Source organism: Aythya marila (assembly GCF_965140915.1).
Source record: "Aythya marila genome assembly, chromosome: W".
NCBI classification, from domain to species: domain Eukaryota; kingdom Metazoa; phylum Chordata; class Aves; order Anseriformes; family Anatidae; genus Aythya; species Aythya marila.
The window spans coordinates 18,676,144-18,699,635 of NC_139081.1; the positions used below are offsets into that span (position 1 = coordinate 18,676,144).

A 23,492-nucleotide genomic window follows, 5' to 3' on the forward strand; every position below is an offset into this window, starting at 1 on the left:
AACACACAAGGTTGTCCATCTTATTTTTTCCCTGTCCTACTGAGGAGGGGGAGTAAGAGTGACCAGGGATAAGGGGTGAGTATCCGGCAGTCAACCAGGGTAAACCCACCACAGAAGGGCAGGTTTAAGCAGCACTGCTGATACTGGGTAAGGTCCCCCTTTTTATGCAAGACTGACCTGTTCTGGCTGTTGACGTGCTCCCTTTGACTCTGAAGACACAGCCCACCCCAAGTCCCTTACACCTACATTAGTAGTTGCTGCCTTGCTCAAAGACTTCTAATGTAACAAGATACAGCTAAAACAAAAAGAGAAAATTACAAACTTTCTTCCCATAATCAAAAAGTAAAGAAAAATACGCAGCTGATTTATAAACCTCCAGCAGCCCCAATAGTGTACCAGTAATGATGTTACTGATTGGCTGATCCCGTGTGTAAGGCGCCACGAGGCAGTGAATGGAGGTATGATTGGCTGGTGGTTTCCTATTCCTGCAGATGTGGACGCTTTCTTTTATTTGCCCCACCCCTTCAGTACTGAGTGGATCATGGTATGATGATACTATTTCCGGGTGTTGGTGAGGCTGCGGATGTCTGTGTCTGGAAGTGGTCAGAATCAGAATGAATTGGAGGCGGAATTGTTGGTGTTGAAAATAATAGCTATTTTTGGCCTTTTTCTTTCTCTGGAGCTTTTTCCATCTGGATATAAAGAGAAACGGTTTGGGGACTACAGGTGAGGTAGACGGGCGGTGATTAGTATTAGCTGGCAAAGGCAGATGATTGTTTTATACTGACAGGGGAGTGTCTGGCTCACGTATGTGTGCCGGAGCGTGAATTAGTGAATGTGAAGAGGGTGGGTGTATCAGTGGACTGAGGTGGTTTATTGTCGATTTGATTAGCTGGCGGTAGGGGGAGTGGGCCGTGTCTTTTACCCGTGATCCAGACGTGTTTTGGGAAGTAACATAGAGGTGTCTCGGGTAGGGAGTAGGGTTGTATCTCCCTCTCTGGTATTCTCCCCTTGCACCTTGTATCCCTTCAAGTAGCCGTGAGGTCCTCTTTACTGAGTCTGCCTTGTTTTTTTTTTTTTTTTGTGTGTGTTTTCCTTTCCTTTCTTTCCTTTCTTTCCTTTCTTTCCTTTCTTTCCTTTCTTTCCTTTCTTTCCTTTCTTTCCTTTCTTTCCTTTCTTTCCTTTCTTTCCTTTCTTTCCTTTCTTTCCTTTCTTTCCTTTCTTTCCTTTCTTTCCTTTCTTTCCTTTCTTTCCTTTCTTTCCTTTCTCTCAGTTTTCTGTAGTACTTTATTCCTTCTATTTGGTGTTTCCAGGGGTTTTTACCATCCTCTCGCTTGCACTTCTGCTGGGCCCAAATGAAACTTCAGCCTGAGTAGTTGCATGGGAAGGGAGTGATGCTCTGCAGGCGGTCTTTCATAAGCACGTGTGTATTTCTTGGGGGAAAAGGTAAAAGGACAAGTCAATGGGGACAGTGCTCTGAGGTTTCTCTTCCATGCTTGTAGTGTCTGACTTGCATGGGGAATGAACGCACCTTTTATAGGCAGTTTTTGGGCATGAGCAACGCCTAAATTTCACCATGTTAGTATGGCTTTGTAGGTAGTATAACATGCATAATGACGTAGCAGTACATACGCTGAAAAATATCTGGGTGCCATGGAGTGAGAAGTTTGAATGATTTCATTTTGACAGCATCATATGAATGAGAGGCTTGCAACACTGAGATCTCTCCATTCAGCCAATGGTGCTGAAGTGATAGAAATTAAGTAGGAATATTTCTTTAGATAATGGAGGATGTGATTTTTGTAAAAAGTAACTGAAGGTTAGCACGTAATTCCTAGAAAGCAGCAGATACTTTATTTATACTCTTTGACTGTATGCTTGAGTTATTGTTTAGGCTTCCTCTTGGTAGATTAAAAGTTCTTGTTGCAATATGCAGTTGTCATGTTCAAACCATTAGTTGTCTTGCAAATCCAAAGCCAAAAGGGAGTATTCAATACCATTTAACACAAACAAAAGGTCGGAGGGGGAGAACACACTAGTGAAATGAAACTGGTATTTCATCTCTGATTTAGAACTTTTTGAGCAAGTCACGCTTATAAAAAACAATTGAGATAACGTATGCACAAAATACCCCAAACCTGTAGTATTTGCTTGCTTTACAGATGATGATAGCTATGTGAAATATAGTGCTGAATATGTTACAGTTCCATTTAGTAATTCTGCAAGGATAAACCATAGATACAACCCTGAATTTCTAGAGATATACATGAAATTTGAACATTCAAGTTGATCTAAAACAGCTATGACTTGAATATGCTGAGGTATACTGAATACTCAAAAACAGGTGGAGAAATGAGTAGTCTTTCTCCCTCCAAAAATTAGTTTCACTTTTTGGAATTTTTAATAAAAAAGATCTTTAGGTGACACTTTAGGAAGAACTATTTTTTTTTTTTTCAATAGTCATTATTCAGTTGCTCATAAATAGTTCATGTTGTGGAGGATAACATTTACTCACATGGAAAAGTGTTTATATATGCTATCAGCATAGAAGTCTTACACAAATTATAGATGTTTCTTATAAATATGTATTATCTGTCATGTTGACATGACTAGCTATTAGTTTTTCTTCATTGATGCTAATGAGGTCAAGCTGGTAATCATGTTGATGATGATGTATTTTGTAAACTTATAAATAACAAAGCAAAGGTCATGTAGACTTTTTTTTTTGTTTAATTAAAACATTTGAACTGAGGAAAAAACACTTAACACTTTTGTGTAACTGCTAAAAACATGGTTTTAAAAAATGTTTGACCTTTGAAAAAATGAAAAATGTTTGATTCTTTGGTACACGTTAAAATGTCTGGAATTGTATTGGTATAATGATTTATAACAAGCTTTTAATGCTTTGAGCCACATGATCAGAAGATAAATTTTTGAAATTAACTCAAATTTAAATGAGTTTGTGTCCTGGTTTTGCCTGGGAGGGAGTTATTTTTTTTCATTACACAGAGTTGAAGATTTTTTTATCTTTTTGTGCTACCCCGCCAGCAAAGATGCTGGGGATGCACAAGAAGCCGGGAGGGGACACAACCAGGACAGCTGACCCAAACTGGCTAAAGGGGTATTCTATATCATATGATGTCATGCTGAACAATAAAACTGGGGTGGCTGGCTGGGATGGGGTGAGTGGGGGCTGCTGCTTTGGCATGGAATGGGCATCAGTCAGCAGGTGGTGAGCAATTGCACAGTGCATTACTTGCTTTGTATATTTTTTTATCATCATTATTATTATTTCTCTTCCTTTCCTGCCCTATTATATTTTCTTTATATCAATCCACACATTTTTTAAAAAACTTTTTTTCCCCTCTCTTTCTCTCCCTCATCCCATTGTGTGTGGGTGGTGGTGGTGGTGGTGAAGTGAATGGCTGTGTGGTGCTTAGCTGCCTATCAGGTTAAACTGCAACACTTTCTGAGAAGTTCAAAAGCAAATACGCATAGTAAGTCTCAAATGTAATGCAGTCTTATTTGTTTGAATCCATTATGTGGATGCAGCTTGGAAGTTAAAACTCATGTTGAAAACTGATGTAGTTTCTGTGCAGGTGGCACAAGTGATATTTGTTATTTAAGAAGTTCTGAATTCAAGAATGGAATCTAAGAACTTCACTTCCAATTTTCTATTAATGCCTAGCAAATATTGTGCTTTCATATAACAGACTAGAAAAACACGTTGGATCTTGCTAAAGACTAACTCATATAAAGGCTATAATACTGATTTTTGAAGCTCAAGTAATAAAGGTAGTGGCCAAAAATGTGCCCACGTGCCTGGCAACAGGATGAGGGGGAATGGGCTAAAGTTGTGCCAGGGGTGTTTTAGGTTGGATGTTAGGAAGAACTTCTTTACCAAAAGGGTTGTTAGGCATTGGAATGGGATGCCCAGGGAAGTGGTGGAGTCACCATCCCTGGAGGGGATGACATTTAGATGTTGAACTTAGCGATATGGTTTAGTGGAGGACTTGTTAGTGTTAGGTCAGAGGTTGGACTTAATGATCTTGAGGTCTCTTCCAACCCAGACAATTCTGTGATTCTGTGAAAATTAGCAAGTACCAGTGTTCAGTGTCTGTCTTATGTTCTATTTGAAGTTACAACAGGAAACACTTTAATTGTCAAGGCCTATCAGAATGCAGGAGTTAAATGTTTTAGGCTCTTAATGTATGTCATGCTTTCAAGTGTGATACCATGACTGAGAGGTGGTGCACAACAGGGTTGGAGATAAGTGATCTAGAAGACAAAAATCATAAGTGGATGGGCATGCACCCTGATATCAGATAGCTTTGGTTGCTTCAGACAGCAGTGTTCTTTTAATAAAAAAAATAATTCACAAAAAGATTTTTTTATTTTTTCCCTTAAACGTGCTCTTTGTGGCTAGCAGACTGTGCTGCTGTTTTTTACTAGCAAGTTGGTCTCACAGAGACTATTTGCAGTACTTACCAGATGGTGATAAAACATTGGAAGCTTCCTGAGCCAGATAGAAATCTCTTGCTCTTCATTGGACAGTTTGTGCTATCAGGAGCAAATTGAGCAGTGCAGAGCAGAGTTTCCTCTGATTCCTGGGCAAATGGTAACTAACTCTCTCTGACACTGAGGAGAAAAGTTGTGCATGTTAAACTATGCATAAAACCACATTAAGCAGATATTGCAAATGTACTGTTGCAAGCTTGAGCGTCAGGTGCTGAAAGTCACTAGCTGTTGCTTTGCTTTATTTCTCAGATGTGAAATAAAAGTCCCAAGAGTGCCTCTTGCTTAGTATTGTAGGTAACATGAAGATGGCACACGTATTCAGTTTTTGGATGGATGGAGGAAGTGAGTTAAATGGTGGTTAAAATAATTTGTGGAAGTTGTAGTTTATGCTGAGTCTGTATAAACCCTTAGAGCTGTTGATATATCTAACTTTGTTTTGAGGCACACACATACCCCAGTTCTCTCAGCCTCTCCTCATACAAGAGAGATTCCAGTCCCTTAGTCATTTTCGTGGCCCTGCACTGGACTCTATCCAGTATGTCCATGTCTCTCTTGTACTGGGGAGCCCAGAACTGGACACAGGATGCCAGGTGTGGCCTCACTAGAGCCGAGTAGAGGGGAAGGATCACCTCCCTTGACCTGTTGGTAATACTTTGTTTGCCTAATGCAGCCCAGGATAGAATTAGCCTTCTTTGCTGCAAGGCTACATTGCTAGCTTGTGTTCAGCTTGGTGTCTGAGGATCCCTAGGGCCTTTTCTAAAAAGCTGTTTTTCAGCTGGGTGGCCCCCAGCATGTACAACAACTGGAGTTGTTCCTTCCCAGGTGCAGGACTCTGCACTTCCCCTTGTTGAACTTGATGAGGTTCCTGTTAGACCATTTTTCCAGCCTGTGCAGGCCATTCTGGATGACAGCATGACCCTCTGTTGAATCAGCCACTCCTTCCAGTTTCTGTCATGTGCAGACTTGCTGTGGGTATACTCTACCTCATCATCAAGATAATTAATGAAGATGTTGAACAGAATTTGGACCCAGTATTGACCCCTGGGGTACACCACTAGATACTGGACTTAACTAGACTTTGTGCCACTGATCACCACCCTTTGGCTTCAGCCCTTCAGCCAGTCTTCAGTCCACCTCACTATCTGCTCATCTTGCTCATGCATCCACAGCTTGTCCATGTGGATCTTATGGGTCCAGTTTCCAATACCTTCCTGAAGTCTGGGTAGAGAATATCTGCTATTCTCCCCTCATCCATCAGGCTGGTAATTTCATTGTACAAGCTTATCAGGTTGGTCAGGCAAGCTGACTGGTGAATCCATGCTGACTGCTCCTGATGATTTTCTTGTCCTTCATGTGTCTTTCTGAGATTAGCTGCTCCATCAATCGAGTGTACGGAAGGCAGCTTCCTGAGTCAGCTGGTTAGTGAGCCTACCAGAGGAGGTGCCCTGCTAGACCTGCTCTTCATGAACAGAGAAGGACTGGTGGGAGATGTGGTGAGTTGGGAGCTGTCTTGGGCAGAGTGACCATGAAATGGTAGAGTTCTCTATTCTTGGTGGAGTCAGGAGGGGGGTAAAAGTAAAATTGCTACCTTAGATTTCCTGAAGGCAGACTTCAAAAAAAAAAAAAAAAAAAAAAAAAAAAGACTGTCAAAATTATTTTTTCATCATTATTTTTTCTCACCCAAAATTATTTTTTCATTAATCTGGGTAATACTTGTTGTAATACCGTTGATATGGTATTATTATGGTGTTCTGTTGTTTCCCCTAGCAGAATGGGTCTCCGCAGCATCCAGAATTCATTCAAAGTGTTGATTCTTATTTAAAGCAGCAAGAATTTAATGGTACCCATATATGAGCTCAAGCTGGGTGCCTGGAAGGTGGGAACATGATCATAACTTTCCTTGGGTTCTTGTAACCATGCAATCTTCATTTCATCAGCTATAGTCCACTCAGTTCTTGAAATATGTGTTATTTTCTTTCAGATTGGCAGTTGCTTGTTGCAGGGCAGGATGGCTACTGTTTTTTCCTGGGACAGGCTCTCATCTGGTGCCTTCCTTGGCCAGCACATGCCACCCAGACCCCAACACAATGCCACTAAAAGGTGCTCAATCACCACTACATACCAGGTTTGGGTTGCACAGAGCTCATACTGTGGCCTAAGGCTTCCCTGAATTTACTTTTCTAATGTCAAACAGTAGCTACTCAAGTTCCTTACATACCAGTAGCTTGTTTCCCTTTCAGCATATAGTAGCCATAGCAGTGATAACAGATAATATTATATAGCAATTAACATCATACAATTCAACTCATGGGCTATTCTCACCCAAAATTAAATCCCCTTGATTTTTTTTTTTTTTTTGATCCCCTGTTTAAACAGTATATACCCCGATCTGACGAGTGCAATTGCCACGGGCCTCCTTCCTCTTTCCAAAATTGTGTCCCATTATGAACATCACTCAAATTACTAACCCACCACTTGGGTTGAACCAGGCCAGCTACCCAGGGCCAACTTTCAGTTCCCCCCGGTCCTCCACAAACCCAGCAGTTACTGTGAGAAACACTCCGTAGCCAATAACTTAGGCTGAGGCGAGGATCTCAGTGAAGTAGTAATTTATTCGCGATTGCAATGGCGGGCGCCCCACAAGCAGGAGAGAGCGCATCTACTAGTTCCAAAACACAGTTTATATACCTTTTGATGGCAGGACCCTCCCCTGTTTCCCCACTGAGTGGGGAATCCAGGTTCACAATCTATCTGATGCTTCACAAACAATGCATGGCCTTCAGTCGCCGGCCTGTTACATTTCAAATTTCTTTTGACATTTTTACTGCTTGAAGTGGTATAGTTTCTTCACTTATCTGACTTGACACCGTGATTTTCACCTAATTGTCCTAAGGAGTCTGGTTGTCTGCATTTTACAAGGTCGCCTGCTAAGCTTTCTTATCACTGTAAGCATATCTCAGTACCACATTCCCTCCTTCTAAACAATGTAACTCTGCAAAAACAACATTTCTATTCCCACATTACTAAGGTTAAAGGCCTTGTCCACTTCCTCCCCCAGAGTGAAAAAGTTATTCCTCCATTCTTGCCCATGGCTCAATTGCCCCTGTAAAAACAATACCAGGAAGTATAGCATTTCTTATCCTTTTACACCATCCAATCCTGAGGGTGTGGGAAACGCCTTCAATGAAGGGGTTGGGCCCGATTTCAGAGTTGGTTTGGGCTTGTGTTACCATTCAGCCTGTAGGGGTGATCCAGCTCCTAGAAAACTAATCACAACTCTGTGTGTGCGTGTGTGTGTGTGTATATATATATATATAAGGTGGTTCTTATGTTACTTTTCTCAGGACGACCTGACCTTAGTGCAGGAGAAGTCTGGTCGAGGCCCTCTGTGTTGGGTCTGTCTGAGCTGGAGTCACCTTTTCCCTGCAGCAGCCCACACAGTGCTGTGCTCTGCACTCGTAGCTGGAACAGCACTGGTATTACTCCAGTGTTGTGTCTATTGCTGCAGAGTGTTGGCACAGCATCAGGACTCCCTCCAAGCCCCCAAGAGCCAGCAGGCTGGGGGTGGGCAAGTGATGGGGAGGAGACATTGCCAGGGCAGCTGACCTAAACCAACCAAAGGGATATTCCATAACACCTGATGTCACACTCAGCAATAAAAAGGAGGGCTCTCATGGGGGAGGGGGCTGTCCTGAACAACCACTACGCGTTTTGAGGCCCTGCTTCCCAGGACGTGGCCGAACATCGCTCGTTGATGGGAAGTAGAGAATAAATTTTTCCCTTCTCTCTGTGCTTCCGCGCGGCCTTATTGTTTCTTTTGTTTCTTTTTTCTCCCCATTCCCTTTCCCTTTAATTAAACCTTTCTCATCTCAAACCTCGAGTTCTCTGTGTTGTATTTTCTCCCCCTTCCTCTTTGAGGAGAGGGGGAGTGAGAGAGTGGTTGTGGTGGAGCTCGGCTGCCCACCTGAGTAAAACCACCACACCCTCTCACTCGGCGGTCAATACCCATAGGGGTTGGCTCCCTTGGTAGACCATACACACCGCAGTGGAAGGTCCTGCCCCAGTCTTGCCTTCTCCCTTTCCTCCCTTCAGACTTGTCCTCTTTATCTGGTGCCCTTAATTTGTGCAGAGCCTGGTTGCCAGAATATTAGTCGTTCTTTAGCCTTAGTTTCAGTTCCCCAGGAGTGGACTCCACCCTCCAAGCTTTGGTAGTTACTGGTCCCTTTACTCTGGATGCGTGGGTCCAACCCCTTTCTGCTGTTCTCACAGCTGTTTCAGTAGTAAAACAAGGTACAGTCTCTCCCATTGGGGGTTCAATGGTTCTTCCCTCCAGGTTTTTATTAAGACCTTGTCTCCTGGTTGTATCTTATGAATAGCAAACCCCAGTGGGGCGTTTTGTGCTAAAATTCCCTTTTCCCTTAGTTGTTGTAGTTGTTTCCCTGTCATGATCACATATTTCTTGCTTTCATAATTCTCTATCAATGAATAATCCAATGGCATTCCTTGGGAATATGGCATTCCATATAATATCTCATAAGGTGAGATACCCGTTTCACTATGGGGCATAGTCCTAATATTCAATAATGCCAATGGCAAACATTTTATCTAAGACAGTTGGGTTTCAATCATTAATTTAGCCAATTGTTGTTTAATCATTTGATTAATTCTCTCAACTCATCCTGACCTTTGTGGATGCCATCGAGTATGGTATTACCATTTAATGCCTAGGGCAGTGGTTAAGTCCCGTAACACCTTAGATGTGAAGTGTGTCCCCTGGTCAGAGTACCAGTGGACCTGCTAGGGTAGAAGTTCTAGGTCCCTGTCATTCCTGCCTGCAGCCCTAGACAATTTCTTTCTGATATCAGGGGCCAATTGCCCTAGAAAGAGGCTAGCCAATTGCCTCTGTTTGTATTCTGAAGCCAGGTCCAAATTCGTTTTGTTTTCTTTTCCATTGCATTTCAAAGTTGGTCCAGAAATTCCATAGAGGTTTCTTTTGAACCTTGTTGGAACAGATTCTCAACTTAACCAGATTTTGGTATTTACCGTTCATTATTTCCGGGGTGATTATGGTCTCAGTGGGGGGTCAATCAGGGGAATGCAATCGTCAACTGAGCAATCGTCAACCCTGAGCGGTCCCGTTGGCAATCTGAGCTCACTCATAAACTCAGGCTGTTTTAAGAGTTTGCTGCTTTTCTGTTTCCATGACAACTCTCTCAGACCTATCATGGTCCCTCTGCCCCAGAGGGCTCACACCCGTGATTTTGAGATCTCAGCTTCTTGTTGAGGCGGAACTATTAACATTCCTACATCCTCTTTCCCTGCTCATTCAACTTCAAGCAGCTCTGTATTGTGGTTTGACCCAGCCGGCAGCTAAACAGCCGTTCGCCCACCCTCCCCCCTCCCTCCCTGGGATATGGGGAGAGAAACGGGAAAGTGAAGCCTGTGACTTGAGATAAAGACAGCCTACTAAGACAGGAAAATAATAATGACGATAATAGTACTACTACTAATAATGTGTACGAAATAAGGGATGCACAATGCAATTGCTCACCGCCCGCTGACCGATGCCCAGCCTAACCCTGAGCAGTCCGGCCCTCCTCCTCCTCCCTGGCTAGCCACCCCTATATATTGTTTAGCATGACGTCAGATGGTATGGAATACCCCTTTGGCCAGTTTGAGTCAGCTGTCCTGGGTCTTTCCCCTCCCAGCTCTTGCTGCACCCCCAGCCTGCCCTCTGTCAGGACAGAGTGAGAAGCTGAAAAGTCCTTGGCTTGGTGTAAGCACTGCTCTGCAACAATTAAAACATCAGCATGTTATCAGCACTTCTTTTGGCACTAAGCCAAAACATAGCACCCTACCAGCTACTAGGAAGAAAATTAACTCTGTCCTAACTGAAACCAGGACACTGTTAAATACTACATGCCACACCTTTAACACCTTCAACAACCCTTTTAACACTTCCTTTATCTTTCTTCAGCCTGTACTTTTCTCATGCCAACACCAAAGGCTCAGTCAGCGGCCAACTTAAGTCCACTCCTTTTCCCTCTAAGATGCTGAAACAACATATCAGTATACTACATTTCATCCTATTTACCTTCTCTCCTCAAAAACAACATCAATTGCAAAATAGCGTTTGTACTGGTTTCAGTTAGAACAGAATTAATTTTCTTCCTGGTAGCTGGTGGAATGCTGTGTTTTGGCTTAGGATGAGAAGAGTGCTGATAACACCCCGATGTTTTAATTGTTGCAGAGCAGTGCTTATACCAAGCCAAGGACACCTCAGCCTTTTGCTCTGTCCTGCCAACAGGCAGGCTGGGGGTGCAGCAGGAGCTGGGAGGGGACAGACCCAGGACAGGTGACCCAAACTAGCCAAAGGGGTATTCCATACTATCTGACGTCATGCTAAACAATATATAGGGGTGGCTAGCCGGGGGAGGGGGCCGGACTGCTCGGGGTTAGGCTGGGCATCGGTCAGTGGGTGGTGAGCAATTGCATTGTGCATCACTTGTTTGTACATATTATTATTAGTAGTACTATTATCATCATTGTATTATTGTTATTATTATTTTCCTGTCTTATTAAACTGTCTTTATCTCAACTCACGGGCTTCACTTTCCATTTCTCTCCCCTGTCCCAGAGAGGGAGGGGGGAGGGTGAGCGAACGGCTGTGTGGTGTTTAGCTGCCGGACGGGTTAAACCACGACAGCGTTATAGTCGATTGACCCATAAAGTGGCCATTTAGTTTATATAGTGGCCACCATTGATTGCAATACTTAATTAAATTAAATACACGAGTGGCAGGTGATTCCGTTAGTCCCAACCAGGCTGTAGCATACTTGCTCTCTTCTGGATCTATGGGTGTTGTAGGAAGAATGGCCAAAAACACAACAGACACCAGTATGGTCAGACCATGCTCTCCCTTTGTTACCCAAATAGCCTGACCTTTATAGCAAACTTAACAGGGGCGGATAGTGTCTCACACAAGATTATTGGTCAAAAGCACTCAAACAACTGCAAGAAAACAACCCCACCTGCAAGAAAACAACCCCCTTGTGATTAGCAGTCATGTAGATCCCGTCCTTGAAGCCAGCTGCTGGCAACAATATTTTTTAAATTCCTCAATTGGGCGATGTGGGAACATTGTCATGGGAACTTCTCGTAGTCATCCTGGTAGCTTGGTTTGCTCAGCTGCAGCAAGCCATGGGATCTTTGCTGTTTCAAAAATCCCTCAACAATTCCCACTTTTTCTTTTTGAGCAAACCAAGAACGATGTAACAGTCAGAGAGACTCATCCTGTCAACTGAACCCAAAAGTCATGATGGTATCATACCACCCTGCCAACAAGGAGGCTGGGGCTGCACAAGAAGTTGGGTATGTTTAGGTATTATAATGAAATTCCACCCTGAAAGCTTCTTCAGTGCTGTATATTTTCTTTAAAATGTGAATATTAGTTTAATTTCCCAAGTCACCTCAGGCAATTATTCCACAGGGGACACAGCCAGGACAGCTGACCCCAACTGACCAAAGGGATACTCCATAACATATGACATCATGCTCAGCAATAAAAGCTGGGGGAAAGAAAAAGGGAGGTTGTTCAGCGTGACGGCATTTGTCTTCCCAAAAAAACACATTATGTGTGATGAGCCCTGCTTTCCTGGAAATGGCAGAACATCTGCCTGCCAATGGGAAGTAGCAAATTAATTTTTTGTTTTGCTTTGCTTGTGTGTGCAGCTTTTACTTTGCCTAGTAAACTGTCTTTATCTCAACACGAGTTCTCACACTTTTATCTTTCCAGTTCTCTCCCCCATCCTACTGTTATAAATTCGGAGTCAATTTAGCTTTATAAGGTTTATTTATGGGGTCAATAAAAGGCAAGTAAACAGTGCTGGGTGCGCGGGGAGTCTGGGCTCCTCCAACACGCACACAAGTTACATCAGGCAGATGGTTTTTATGCTCCTAGGCTAATACATATTCATTACTACTCCTAGAAAAGACAGGGTTATTATAACTAGTTCCTGGAATCCGAACCCTCCCACTGGCGCATGCGTATCAGTCTCCGGTGGTCCCTCTGGGGGTCTCTCGTGCTGAAGGCTCGTAGTCTTCCTCCCAGGCTTTGTCCTTGTCCTTCTCCTTTGTCCATCTTGGCTGGATATCAGAGACTTACGCAGCGTCCCATGCAAGCTTTGTCTTTTAGTTGTCCTTCAGCTTTCCCCTTCTCCTGAATCTCTTGGCTGGATATCAGAGACTTGCATAGTGTCCCATGCAATAGTCACAATAGTTAGCAGTTATTCTGAACCCCCCCCCAGATATCAGAGACTCAAGGTTTACCCTTCAAGCCCTCTATTGACACGAATTGCTGGAACATTCTTTTCACTACTTGCTATTAGCTGCTTGTCTAAAGCTTCTGCTTAATAGTTTGATGTAGAGAGGATAGATTTTTTTTCAGCAAAAACATCCTATTGGGAGGAAGACCATTATACCAGACCAAGAATGGGTACAACTTAATTATGCATTACTTGTGCTAGGTTCAGCTCAGAACAGTCACACTTAACCTTTCATAAAAGGTTGTAGGATCTTTTAAATAAAAAAGGATAAAGAATTAGTTCAGTGTAGTGAACTATCACAGTTACAGATGTATAAATAATGTAAGACACCCTCAGTCTAGTCGTGTTCCATGAACTAGTGCGCCCACATTTAAAGAATTTGGTCATGTGAGTGCAAAATGAGTAGTGCAGTTTATTAAAGCAACAGGTACACAGGTTCTTTGGATTGCCAGTGATAAATTCACTGTCTGCAAAACACGTGCAAATGCTAAGTGTATGAGTAATACCGCCTGGCTATATATGCGTTAAAAGATATAGAGCAACTCTATAGAGATTTCTAAGTTTCCCGGGGAGGCACTTAGCATAACCAAGTGTTCAAATCTTACTCAAAGGCATCCCAATGGGGGGCAAGAGACGCTCAGCCCATCAACTGATCCCAGAAGTCAGAAGGTGTCTTCCCTTACGTGATGGTATCTTCCCTAACATCTGCTCTCCCTTAAGATAATTTATATTATTTTTTTATCTTGAGCTTGAGTGAAGTAACTCTAGTCATATATGCCTTTGTTACAATTGGTGTGAAATTTTCTAGCTTTGCTTTTAAAGGTACAGAATAGAAAAATTTAAAGCGCAAGCTCAGTGAGGCGTGGTTACACCTTAGAAGCAGATAGCTTTTGGAATGGCGGTGTGTTATGGTATTATGATATTATAATGGGAAAAGTTCACCAAAAGGACAGCATTTTGTCAAAAACGCGGCAGGCCATTGTCCCAGGGTAGCAAATATGCAGCTTATCAATCTCATTGGAGCAGCTGAGGGAACTGGGGTTGTTTATCCTGGAGAAGAGAAGGCTGAGGGGAGACCTCATTGTTCTCTACAACTACCTGAAAGGAAGTTGTGGGGAGCTGGGGGTTGGCCTCTTCTCGCAGATAACTAGAGATAGGACTAGAGGGAATGCCCTCAAGTTGTGCCAGGGGAAGTTCAGGTTGGAAATCAGGAGAAATTTCTTCTCAGAAAGAGTAGTTAGGAATTGGAATGGGTTGCCCAGGATGGAGTCACCATCCCTGGGAGTGTTTAAGGAAAGGTTGGACATGGTACTTAGGGACATGGTTTAGTGGGTAATATTGGTGGTAGGGGGATGGTTGGACCAGATGATCTTGGAGGTCTTTTCCAACCTTAATGATTCTATGATTCCCATTTTTCCTCATGTGTGTCCTCATGTCTCCTGCCCCTAGCTGCTACCACCTGTTGTCAAAATTTTGTACAGAATTCTCATGTGCTACTCAGGGTGAAGTTTTGTCATGTGGTGAGTTGCTTTCATCAGTTGCTGAGCTGGCTGTTCACGGCCTATGCATGGACAGATCTGTTCTGCACTCTCTGCTACCAAAACCAAACCCTGCCATTTATCCTAAATATAGGTGTACAGCCTGCAAGTACTTCTTTGTGAATCTTTGTGACACTTCTTTTGTATCTCTTTTGTACTTTTGGGAATCTTTGTGGCTAGCTGTTGCTGAAATGCGAAGCATCACTGAACCAAAAAGGGAAAATCAGATGATGTATTGAACTAAGCATTTCAAAAATATAATCTTGGTATTGACTTAACTGCATCGCACGTATTTAATAACCCAAAGTATTGTACATTTTGATGAATGTTGTGTGTAGCTAACACATAATATATATTGACCTAAACAAAGCTTTTTACTTCTCAAATGCTCATGTATAAAAATCTCAACTTTAACATTGCTCGGAGTATTAAATTAGAATAGACTAGGATGATTTGTTCCTTAACAAGAGCATTAATGTAGTAGCTTACTATCTATAATTCATATACTTTAGCTTTAAAGAGTTAGATACATACTAACAAAATCAAAGGTAAATCAACTATGTAAGCAAACCCAAATTAAAGGCTTATCTACATGTGAGTTTGTCATATGGATTTAATCTCTTGAAACAGGCATTATCTATACTAATATATATTTATTATAATTTCTGTTGTAAGCTAAATCATAGAATCATAGAATCATTAAGGTTGGAAAAGACCTTCAAGCTCATCTGGTCCAACCATACCACTACCACCAATAACACCCACTAGACCATGTCCCTAAGTACCATGTCCAACCTTTCCTTAAAGACCCCCAGGGATGGTGACTCCACCACCTCCCTGGGCAACCTGTTCCAAGGTCTGACTACTCTTTCTGAGAAGAAATTTCTCCTAATTTCCAACTTAAACCTCCCCTGGTGCAACTTGAGGCCATTCCCTCTAGTCTTATTGCTGGTTATCTGTGAGAAGAGGCCAACCCTCAGCTCCCTACAACTTCCTTTCAGGTAGTTGTAGAGAGCAATAAGGTCTCCCCTGAGCCTTCTCTTCTCCAGACTAAACAACCCCAGCTCCCTTAGCTGTTCCTCATAAGACTTGTGTTCCAGACCTTTCACCAGCTTTGTAGTCCTTTTCTGGACATTCTCCATGGCCTCGATGTCTTTCTTTTAGCGAGGAGCCCAAAACTGAACACAGTACTCAAGGTGCAGCCTCACCTCGAAGGGGACAGTCACCTCCCTGGTCCTGCTGGCTACACTATTCCTGATACAAGCCAGGATGCCGTTGGCCTTCTTGGCCACCTGGACACACTGCTGTCTCATGTTCTGGCGAACATTGACCAACACCCCCAGATCCTTTTCCTCTGCACAGCTTTCCAGCCACTCTCCCCCAAGTCTGTAGCGTTGCATGGGGTTGCTGTGGCCAAAGTGCACGACCCAGCACTTATCCGTGTTGAACCTCATCCCATTGGCCTCTGCCCATCGACCCAACCTGTCCAGGTCCCTCTTCAGGGCCTTCCTACCCTCCGGCAGATTGACACTTCCCCCCAACTTGGTGCCGTCTGCAAGCTTACTGAGGGCGCACTCAATTCCCTCGTCCAAATCATCAATAAAGACATGGGCCCCAACACCGACCCCTGGGGAACACCACTCGTGACCGGTCGCCAGCCGGATTTCACTCCATTCACCACTCTCTGGGCCCAGACACCCAGACAGGTTTTAACCCAGCAAAGAGTGTACCTGTCCAAGCCATGGGCTGCCAGGTTCTCCAGGAGAATACCATGGAAAACCATGTCAAAGGCCTTGCTGAAGTCTAGGTAGACTACATCAACAGCCTTTCCCTCATCCACCAGAAGGGACACCCGGTCATAGAAGGAAATGAGGTTGGTCAGGCAGGACTTGCCTTTCATGAACCCATGCTGAGTGAGCCTGATCCCCTGGTTGTCTTGTACATGCTGTGTGATTGCGTTCAAGATGACCTGTTCTATCACCTTTCCTGTCACATTTCAGTCTGAAAGGCCTGTAGTTCCCTGGGTCCTCCTTACGACCCTTCTTATAGATGGGCATCACATTAGCAAGTCTCCAGTCCTCCAGGACATCTCCAGATGACCATGACCACTGATAGATAATAGAAAGCAGCCCAGCAATCACATCTGCCAACTCCCTCAGCACCTTTGAGTGCATACCATCAGGGCCCATATATTTGTGGGTGTCTAGCTTGCCTAAATAATCTCTAACCCAATCCTCTTCAGCCAGTGGAAAGTCTTCCTCTCTACAGGTATTCTCTCTTGTTTCTGGGGTTGGTAGTGCGTGGGGGCTAGCCTTAGCAGTGAAGACTGAAACAAAGAAGACATTCAGTAATTCCGCCCTGTCTGTATCTGCCATCACCAAGGCACCTTCCTCATTTAGCAGTGCACCCACATTTTCCTTAGTTTTCCTTTCGTTGCTGATGTATTTGAAGAAGCCCTTCTCATTATCCTTGATGCCTCTTGCTAAATTTAATTCTAACCAGGCCTTGGCCTTTCTTATTGAATCCCTGCATTCTCTGATAATGTTCCTATATTCCACCCAAATGGTTTGTCCCTTCTTCCACATTATGTATGCTTTCTTCTTCTAAGTTTTCCCAAAAGCTCCTTGCCCATCCGCGCAGATCTCCTGCCCCCCTTGCTTGACTTCTTTCTCTGAGGGATGCACTGATTCTGAGCTTGGGGGAAGTGATGCTTGAATATTAGGCAACTTTCCTGGGACCCCTTTCCCTCTAGGGACCTGGCCCAGGGGATTCCTCCAATTATGTCCCTGAAGAGGTCAAAGTTAGCTCTCTTGAAATCCAGGGTTGTGGTCCTACTTTGCCCTGCTTCCTCCTCGCAAGATCTTGAACTCCAACATCTTGTGGTCATTGCAGCCGAGACTGCCCTCAGCTTCACGTTTCCAACTAGACCATCTCTGTTAGTACCAGGTCCAGCAATGCCCCTCTCCTTGTTGGCTCACCTACCACCTGTGTCAAGAAGTTATCCTCAGTGTTCTGCAGTAACCTCCTGGACTGTTTACTCTGAGCTGTGTTGTCTCCCCAGCAAATAACAGGGTGGTTAAAGTCCCCCATAAGAACCAGGGCCTGCAGACGTGAGGCAACTTGCAGCTGTCTGTAGAAGGCCTCATCCACTTCCTCTTCCTGATCCAGTCATCTGTAGTAAACACCCACCACAATGTCACCCCTGTTGGCCTGCCCTTTAATCCTCACCCATAGGCTCTCAACTTGCACTTTGCTCCCCTCCCTGCCCCCCCCCCCCCCCCCCCGCAGAGCTGCATAGATTCCAGTTGCTCACTCATATAAAGAGCAACTCCACCACCTCACCTTCCTCATCACTTTTCTTTTTGGCCTGGGATTTCAGCCTTTACTGTGTTTAAAAATTAACTATCAAGATTTAGGTGTGATTTAGGTGTGCAAATGATGTGATTACTTTTTAGTGATCCTTTGAGAATTCAAATTTCTCAGTCTATTGGTCAAAACAGCAATTTTCCTGACTGTCTCTGGTTCAAATGCCTATCACTTCCTGGGGAAGAGAACAACTTAGTCATAACTGGATCATTCCTACAACCCATCTTCTCTTTTGAATTCCACCTTCATCTTTTGACTATTGTGAAATACTGTCTTTGTCTTCATTGGGTACAATGCTGTTGTCTCTCCTTTAATTCAGTCTGGGAAATGACTATAGCATATTATATCATCTTCAGAAAAATATTTAGTCCCTTAGTTGTTTAGATTAGTTTTATCAGTGCCATGCATTTCCTTTTGGATTTTATGTATTTTACTATGCCTATGTACTATGGTGAGGGGTCTGGAGAACAGGTCTTATGAGGAGTGGATGAGGGAGCTGGGATTGTTTAACCTGGAAAAGAGGAGGCTCAGGCGACCTTATATCTCTCTATATGTACCTTAAAGGAGGCTGTAGCAAGTTGGGGGTTGGTCTGTTCTCCCACGTGCCTGGCGACAGGACGAGGGGGAATGGGCTAAAGTTACACCAGGGGAGTTTTAGGTTGGATATTAGGAAGAACTTCTTTACCAAAAGGGTTGTTAGGCACTGGAATTGGCTGCCCAGGGAAGTGGTGGAGTCACCATCCCTGGAGGTCTTTAGAAGACATTTAAATGTAGAGCTTAGTGATATGGTTTAGTGGAGGACTGGTTAGTGTTAGGTCAGAGGTTGTACTAGGTGATCTTGGAGGTCTCTTCCAACCTAGACGATTCTGTGATTCTGTCTTTCAAAATGATATAAAGTAATGCGCAGGGTCTGGAAGGAGATAGATGCTTATAAGTAGCTTGTTGATGATAAGCCTTGAGGTTGAAATAATTGCTGCTGAACACTGTACTTCTCAGTGTTTTCTGTATACTTGCAGTCAAGATACATATGGAGCTTAAGGCATAGGGTTGTTTGGTTTTTGTTTGTTTGTTTGTTTTGTGGTTTTTTTGTTTGTTTTGTTTTGTTTTGTTTTTTTTTACTTTGCTGAAAATATAGTATAGCAAGGCATTCATGTCATGGCTGCCTCTATGGGTGGTGGTGTGTGTTTGCTAGTGTTACTGCATTTTGACCAAGTTACTCTAATTAATATCACTGTATCTTGCTGTACTGCTATTCAGGAAAGCGATCCCTTCTCTGTCTTGGTTCAGTTGATACAATACATAAAGTTCCTTTCCTTTTTAGATAGCTGGTGGCTGAGTAGAAGAGGGAGACCTAGTGTCCCCACTGGATGGAAGGTTTTTGCATGTGTTCAACTGCTGTTTGTTTTGGCCAGCTAACAGCTGATCAGCAGACCTATCTCAGAATCATATACAGTCGGTGCTTTCTCTAGTTAGCAAGTAAGGGAGAATTGAAGATATTCCAAAAGGGAAAAGGTCTGAGGGGGAAAGAAGATTGGGTTATTGCACAGGGGATGTAGGCACACAAGGCATTAACCTGGTTTTCTAACATGAAACCTGGTCTCCTACAGTTGGCAGAATAACTCATATCAATTCAAAATGTATTATTTCAAAAACAGTATCGTGAATATTTTCAGGGTCTCTCCATGTGTGCTAATAAAAAACACAAAATAGTTCAGGTTGGAAGGGACCTCTGGAGGTCATCTAGTACAACCCCCTCTGCTCAAAGCATGGTCATCTAGAGGACCATGCACAGGACCATGTCAAGATGGCTTTTGAATATCCCCAAGAATCTTGTCCAGTCACGTTTTGAATGTTTCCAAAGACAGAGACTCCACAACCTCTCTGGGCATTCTGGTCCAGTGTTTGACTACCCTTGCAGTAAAAAAAGTTTTTTTTATGTGCAGATGAAATTTCCTATGTTTCGATTTGTACCTGTTTCTTCTCATCCTGGATACTTCACTGGATGCCACTGAGAAAAGTCTAGCTCCATCTTTACTCCCTCCCATCAGGTATTTATATACATAGATAAGATCCCCCTGAGCCAGGCTAAACAATCCTAGTTCTCTCACTTTCTCTTGATATGTCAGATGCTCCAGTCCCTTCATCATCTCTGTGACCCTTTGCTGGACTCTCTCCCGTATGTCCATGTCTTTCTTGTACTGGGGAGCCTTGAACTGGACACAGCACTCCAGATGTGGTCTCACCAATGCTGAGCAGAGGAGAATAACCACCTTCCTTGACCTGCTGATAATGTTCTGCCTAATGCAACTTGGGACGCAGCTGACCTTCTTCATTGCAAGGGCATATTGCTGGCTCGTGTTCAACTTTGTGTCTGCCAAGATCCTCGGGTCCTTTTCTGCAAAACTGCTTTCCAGCTGGGTGGCCCCTAGCATATGCTAGTGCCTGGGGTTGTTCCTCCCTATGTTCAAGACGTAGCATTTCCCCTTGTTTGGACTATATGAGGATATATAATCATCTGAACAATTTATCAAAGACTGTATTGTCTTTTTAAGTAGAAATTTTTACATTGGGGATTGGATGGTTTACTAAAAAATAGTGTTTTACTAAAAGAGTGTAAAAAGTTTTTTACTAAAGAGTGTTTTAGTTTGGACAGGAATTAACGGAACCATGTTGCATTATTCAGCTCACAATTGAGCATCCTGTGACACATTTGATGTACTGTTGGCTATTATACCATGTTAACTCTATAACAGATTCCTGCTTTGCTTTTTTGTCTTGATTCTGATTTTGTGTTCCTTCACAGGGTTTCCAGACGGAGTATAATATCAATATGGTATTGGAAAAGTAAGGTATGTTTTTGGTCATCTGTCTCTTAGCTATCACTTTTTTTTTAACTGTTCTCACTGTGTTCTAAATTGAACTCCATCTATTTTTATCATTATAGCTGCTTCTGCTTTATTTTATAGGATCATGGATTTTCCAGGACACTTCAAGCAAATCTTTCAGCAGCTAAACTACCAGAGGCTTCATGGCCAACTCTGTGACTGTGCCATTGTGGTGGGAAACAGACATTTCAAAGCCCATCGCTCTGTTCTGTCAGCATGTAGCACGCATTTCCGAGCAATCTTTACTGTAGCAGAGGGTGATCAAACTATGAACATGATTCAACTGGACACTGAAGTGGTGACAGCAGAAGCCTTTTCTGCCCTGATTGATATGATGTACACTTCTACACTAATGCTTGGAGAGAGCAATGTAATGGATATCTTGCTTGCTGCTTCTCACCTGCATTTGAACTCTGTTGTTAAAGCGTGTAAACACTACCTTACTACCAGGATGCTACCAATGTCTTCACTTAATGATAGAGTTCAGGAGCAAAATGCACGCATCCAAAGATCTTTTATGTTTCAACAGCTCGGGCTCAACATTGTGAGCTCTGCACTGAATTCCACTCAAAGCACAGAGGAGCAATCAAATACCATGAGCTCATCAATGAGAAGTAACGTAGAGCAATGTACTCTCCACAAGTGTAAACAGTCTTCTGATGATCGGGCCAGACAGCGAATCAGACCTACAGTAGATGAGTCCATTTCAGATGTTACTCCAGAGAGCAGGCAGTCAGTAGTTCATTCACGAGAAGATTTTCTTTCACCAGATTCACTGAAGATTGTGGAAAATTCTAAGGCCGATGCTGTTACTGATAAACAAGAGGATAATACTATTATGTTTGATCAGTCTTCTGGTGCTCAAGAAGATGCTCAAGTACCCAGCCAGTCAGACAACAGTAGAGGAAACGTTTCACAGATATCTATCTCATCTCAGGTAATACAAGTGGAAACCTGTTTTGATCGGGAAGCTACTTCTGAGAAAAACAACTTCCCATGCAAAAATCCAGATGTTGGTCTAACTGAAAAAGAACACATGGGGGTGGTGGTTAAATCTGAACCTTTGAGTTCCCCAGAGCCTCAAGATGAAGTGAGTGATGTCACTTCTCAAGCAGAAGGCAGTGAGTCTGTTGAAGTGGAAGGAGGAGTGGTGACTGCAGAGAAGTTAGAACTGAGTCCTGAAAGCAGCGATCGTAGCTTTTTTGATCCACAGTCTAGTACTGATAGGGTTGAAGACATCCATATTATGGAAGTGTCAAATAACCTGGAACATAATTCCACTTTCAGTATCTCAAATTTTCTGAATAAAAGCAGAGGTGGCAACTTGGGTGCAAGTCAAAATACCAATGACAACATTCCAAATACAATAAGTGACTGCAGAATGGATAGTGATGCCTCTTACCTATTGAGTCCAGAGTCCAGGACTGCTAATGGTCATTTCTCTGCTATGGTTTCTCATGCAAAGAATCCATTCAGTGAGCCTTCAGACTCTCATTTTGTTAGACCAATGCAGGATATGATGGGTCTTCCATGTGTACAGACTTCTGGGTACCGGGCTGCAGAACAATTTGGTCTTGATTTCCCAAAGTCAGGCTTGGGCCTGCACTCTTTGTCAAGGACAATGATGGGTTCCATAAGAAGTGGAGCTAGTGGTTTTCCTGGCTATCGTCGCATAGCCCCCAAAATGCCTGTTGTGACCTCTGTTGGGAGTTCCCAACTACAAGATAACCCTTCCAGTTCCCAGCTGTTAATCAATGGAACCACTTCTTTTGAGAATGGACTTCCTTCACAACCTGGTCCACCACAGTTGACAAGGGCATCTGCCGATGTTCTTTCAAAATGTAAGAAAGCCTTATCTGAACACAATGTGTTGGTTGTAGAAGGTGCTCGTAAATATGCCTGTAAGATCTGCTGTAAGACTTTTTTGACTCTAACAGACTGCAAGAAGCACATTCGTGTGCATACAGGAGAAAAGCCTTATGCCTGTTTGAAGTGTGGCAAACGGTTCAGCCAGTCCAGTCACCTATATAAACATTCCAAAACAACCTGTCTGAGGTGGCAGAGCAGCAATCTACCTAGCACTTTACTTTAATCTCCTCCACTCCATAGCTTTATGGGAATGCTAGTACAAAATTATAAGACTGGAGTATTTCAGGAATATTAATGCTATTTTGTTCAAGGCTGAAGTCTGAGAAGCTATCTTTATAGATTAGTGAATTCTTGTGTGTGAAATTGTTACAAACACAGAAGTCTTGATTCTGTAAATTGGCGATAAAGCCATATTTACTTCACTTGTGGTGGTTTCACACTGAAGGACATCTAAACACCACAATCGCTCTCTCACTCCCCCTCCTCAAAGGGGGGGGGAGGAGGAAAGTATGATGGGAAAGAAAAAGGCTCACGGGTTGAGATAAGGATAATTTAATTAAAGGGAAAAGAAAGAGAAAAAAATAAGCAAAGACTGTCCAGAGGAAAAGAAAGAGAAAAAGCAATTATTCTCTACTTCCCATCAACAAACAATGTTTGGCCATATACTGGAAAGCAGGGCCTCAGCATGTGCAGCGGTTGATCGGGAGGACAGACATTTTCATAATGAGAGCCCCCCCCAAGTGCACCTGTCTGTCACAAAATGCTTTAGAATATGTTAATTATGAAAATAGTTTTAGGGTTCCAAATACAATTATGGCTCTTTTGCAGTAAAGGACAATATGTAATGAAGATACTTAAAATAAGTCAATGACAAGTAACTTCTGGACTGTTAGATGTGTATATAAATACTTTGAATACAGCAAGACCTTGTTTTTTTACTGTTTTTCTGTAAAAACTTCTATCGAGTAATAAGTGATGTACTACAGACCTCA

At 43.0% G+C, this 23,492-nt stretch overlaps 1 protein-coding gene across 1 annotated transcript; it reads left to right on the forward strand.

Annotated features, from left to right (window-relative positions):
- Positions 1-625: 625 nt before the first annotated feature.
- LOC309889454 (zinc finger and BTB domain-containing protein 5-like) lies at positions 626-22,723 on the forward strand (the record flags this gene model as incomplete). Its single annotated transcript, XM_082782312.1, has 3 exons — positions 626-726; positions 20,550-20,595; positions 20,713-22,723. The coding sequence occupies exon 3, from the start codon at positions 20,717-20,719 to the stop codon at positions 22,721-22,723; it is 2,007 nt and encodes a 668-aa protein (XP_082638438.1). The 5' UTR covers positions 626-726; positions 20,550-20,595; positions 20,713-20,716.
- Between the last annotated feature and the right edge of the window lie 769 nt (positions 22,724-23,492).